The sequence below is a fragment of the Acanthisitta chloris genome, unplaced genomic scaffold (genome assembly GCF_000695815.1).
Source record: "Acanthisitta chloris isolate BGI_N310 unplaced genomic scaffold, ASM69581v1 scaffold35582, whole genome shotgun sequence".
NCBI classification, from domain to species: Eukaryota; Metazoa; Chordata; class Aves; order Passeriformes; family Acanthisittidae; genus Acanthisitta; species Acanthisitta chloris.
The window spans coordinates 5579-9183 of NW_008661773.1; the positions used below are offsets into that span (position 1 = coordinate 5579).

General features: G+C 40.3%; 1 protein-coding gene across 1 annotated transcript in view; it reads left to right on the forward strand.

Annotated features, from left to right (window-relative positions):
- The window catches only part of LOC103798087 (thioredoxin reductase 1, cytoplasmic-like), a gene marked incomplete at both ends in the record, with an annotated part of 7242 nt that extends 4394 nt beyond the window's left edge, over positions 1–2848 (forward strand). The window contains 2 exons of the mRNA XM_009070329.1: positions 519–614; positions 2714–2848. Coding sequence (XP_009068577.1) covers positions 519–614; positions 2714–2848 — 231 coding nt within the window. The remainder of the gene's footprint in view (positions 1–518; positions 615–2713) is intronic.
- Positions 2849–3605: the final 757 nt, after the last annotated feature.

The following is a 3605-nucleotide window of genomic DNA, read 5'->3' on the forward strand; positions in this document are numbered from 1 at the left end:
CTGAGCTGGCACTTCCTCAGTGTGGAGTGCAATACAATTGTATACTTACAGCTTCTCCTTTTTTAATTGTTGAATGACACTAATGCTTGTTTCATAGAGACTTCCCTCTTTGGCATTCGTCAGGGTGAGTCTCACCCTGTTTTCAGATATTCTAAGTGCTGCATGTTTGGCTCAGTGTTTAAAATAATCTGGCAGGTTTTGAAAGACCATGGGTAACAATTGAAGGGGGGGAAATTTAGGTTATATATTAGGAAGAAGTTTTCCCTGTGAGGGTGGTGAGACACTGGCACAGGTTGCCCAGGGAGGCTGTGGCTGCCCCAACCCTGGCAGTGTTCAAGGCCAGGTTGGATGAAGCCTTGAGCAACCTGTTCTGGTGGGAGGTGTCCCAGCCCAGGGCAGGGGGTTGGGACTGGGTGATCTCTAAGGTCCGTTCCAACCTCTACAATTCTATGATTCTATGATTATGCTCTCTGCTGGGAAATTACACAAATCTCTTCTCCCCTGTGTTGTATTTCCAGGTGTACCATAGTCATTTCTGGCCACTGGAGTGGACTGTGCCATCCAGAGACAACAACAAATGCTATGCAAAGATCATTTGCAACATTCAAGATAATGTAAGTGCATCTTTCCTTCCAGGGAAAAGTCTCTATACGTTCACCATAGGAACTGTTGATTACACCACAGCTATAAATAAGTTATTTTGAACAAATTTCAATTGAATGTCAATTTATCTGCCTTTTGACATGTAAAAAATATTCACAGTGATACAATACTTCTGTTTATACAAAACTGACCCTTAGCCATTGCTGTTGGTATATGGCACTTCTTCCACATGTGTAAAATAAGAAGTAGAGATTTCTAAGACTGAAAAAAGAAGAGGGAATCAATGCGTGTAAATATGGTTAGGAGTGTTACTGGTTTATCTTATTCTCTCCTTCCCCAAGTGGGACATTCTTTCCTGCGAGGTTCTTCTCTCTGAAACCATCACCACTTGTAGCCTCTGCAAACCCACCTGCATTTAGAAGACTCCTCAGCTTGTTCTAGCAGGATAATGTATCTTGCCTGCACAAATCTCATTCAGGGAAATAATGCCAGGATTATCCTTGGACTAGGATAACATTTCCTGGCACTGGAAATGTTCAGTAACTGCTGAAGTAGAAGCAAAATTACTAACTGGTTAAAAGAATGATTGTGCTCATCTCTGAATGATCTGTTTAATCAAATTCAATTGTTTTTAATAACATTCATTATTATGAAGAGTAATATGCTATAAAATTTAATTCCTGTTAAGACACTGCATAGTCACCTGTCCTAAAAATAAAAGCACAAACTTTAGCTATATATTGTTTTTTCCTGAGATACAGATTTCTCTTCCTGCACTCTTTCTAAGCATCACGTGTGGTTTTGCACATCTCCTCTTGCTGGAGGAGCGTTCCATGCACTAGCACGGGAAGTATCTCAGAACCCATGGTTATGTTCTAATCCAAAGTCACCTAAGAACATGAAAAGGTTTTACAGTGGTTTCAGATGTTTCATTAATTTGTTTTCACTTCTTGTCCTGAAAATTTGAAGCATGTTTAAGCATCTAGGGGAAGAGTTGAAAGTTACCCTCGATGAAAAACAGTTCAGCAACTATTTAAAACTCTCATTCCCTTGGTTTCATTACTATGGTTTTATTTTTACATATGTCCATATTTTGTAAGGAAAATAAGGATAATTCCATTTTAGTTATTGCCCAATTAAAGCTTTTCTTATTGAAATAAACCCTGTGGTAAATCTCAGGCTTACTGAAAGAACCATAACCTTTTGGTGGACTGAGTATCCATTGTATCAAGTCTATGTGATATTTAGCAGGAAGACCAGATAACTTGAGACCCAGATGGGCTGCATCTATGCTCAGCAAGGTCTGATTAATGCCCTGAAGGCCACTGAAGCCCACAGCACTTGGCATGTGCTAAAAGTCAGTACAACTTGTTCTGTTGAGTGTTTTCTGAGGATGTGTGTGCAGTTTGACATGTTTTTGCTACTGAGCAGTAGTATAGATATGAGAAGTGTGAATAGCACCTTCTTTGTGACTGGATGCTTGTTTTGCCAGTCTCTAGGTATATTATCTCCCAATGAAAGTCAACACTGCAACGAAGAGTAGTCATCAGTTTGGTTAGGGTGTGCTTCTGGCCACATCTGGTTAGCCACAACTTCAGGTTGTGGCTCTTCCCTGTAAGCAGCTATCAAACTGATAGTTCTTCAACAGATAAAGACCATGTAGCTACCTACCATAGGCCTTGATGTTGCAAACCTTCGTGCAGGGTGCTCATCTTTACTCTGGCAAACATCCTGTTGGACTGAGTGGAATAACTTGCCTGAATAAAACTCCAGTTCATGTTTGCAATTGGGACACATACAATAATGGAGTGTAGACCATGGGTTGTGTCAAATTTGAGTGTTGTTGAGGGAAATGGAGGACTCCTGTGCACAGCTTTGTAAGGAAGCTGACTCTTGAGCTCCTGGTTGAATCTTTGCAGAGAGAGAACAAAATCATATCAACTCTCTCCCATCTGGTGGTGCTAATGATAGTTCACGTTTCTGTGGTTATATTAATTTGTGGTATGTTTTGTGAGCTAATTTATATGCTCAGAGTAAGAAAACCTTACACATTGTCTAAAGAGAACTGAACCCATGACTGTGCTTGCATTTGATTCTCTTTGGCATTTAGGAGAGAGTCGTTGGTTTCCATGTCCTTGGTCCAAATGCTGGAGAAATCACCCAAGGGTTTGCAGCTGCTATTAAATGTGGGATGACAAAAGAACAGCTGGACACAACCGTAGGAATTCATCCTGTCTGTGCAGAGGTTTGTATGTGCAGTCACCTCATGACAGCTTTCCTAGCACTCTGGGGTAAGGTGCTGGAAACCTGAATAGCAGAGCTCTAGTAAAGAGGTCTGAATTTGGGGGGAAGTAGTGGGGAGAAAAGGACAGGAAATTATCTGATTTTAATATTTAGAAATCTAACATTTAGGTTTAATCTGAGATATTTAGTTTATTTTTAGTGTGCTCATTTATGAAAAGTTTATGGTCTCCCTTAATCCAGAGCCCTCTCTGTTGGGAAGTACAGAATTTTCCTCCCACTCGAGATTATGAGAAGGCTTCAAATACTATTTCTGCTCAAGTGGTTGTCAGAGCAGATTGGTGTGCTCAAAATGGGTTTATAAACTGATGCAGTGGACAGGGACAAGATCCATGACAATTTTTTTATTTAATTCTGCCCTTTGAAAGATCTTTCCTTTATTCTGTAGTCCTTCACTTTATGAGGCCACACACACACATTTCTTCTTTTGTTCCTCTTGCTGTTTGTTTTTAATGAAGAGCTCCATTTTCATTAGCAAGTGGATGGGGGAACAGCTCCTACCAGATGTAAATCAGAGATGCTTCACTGATTTTAGTAGTGTTAGGACCAGTTTATATTAGCTGAGGAGCCCTGAAACCTCTTTATGACCTGTGTAAATCTTTGTACAGGATCTCTGTTTGCACCTGCTTGTGTTAGCTGCAAAGTGTTGTAAAGGTGCATCAGTGGTAGAATTGTAGAATAAACCGGGTTGGAAAAGACCT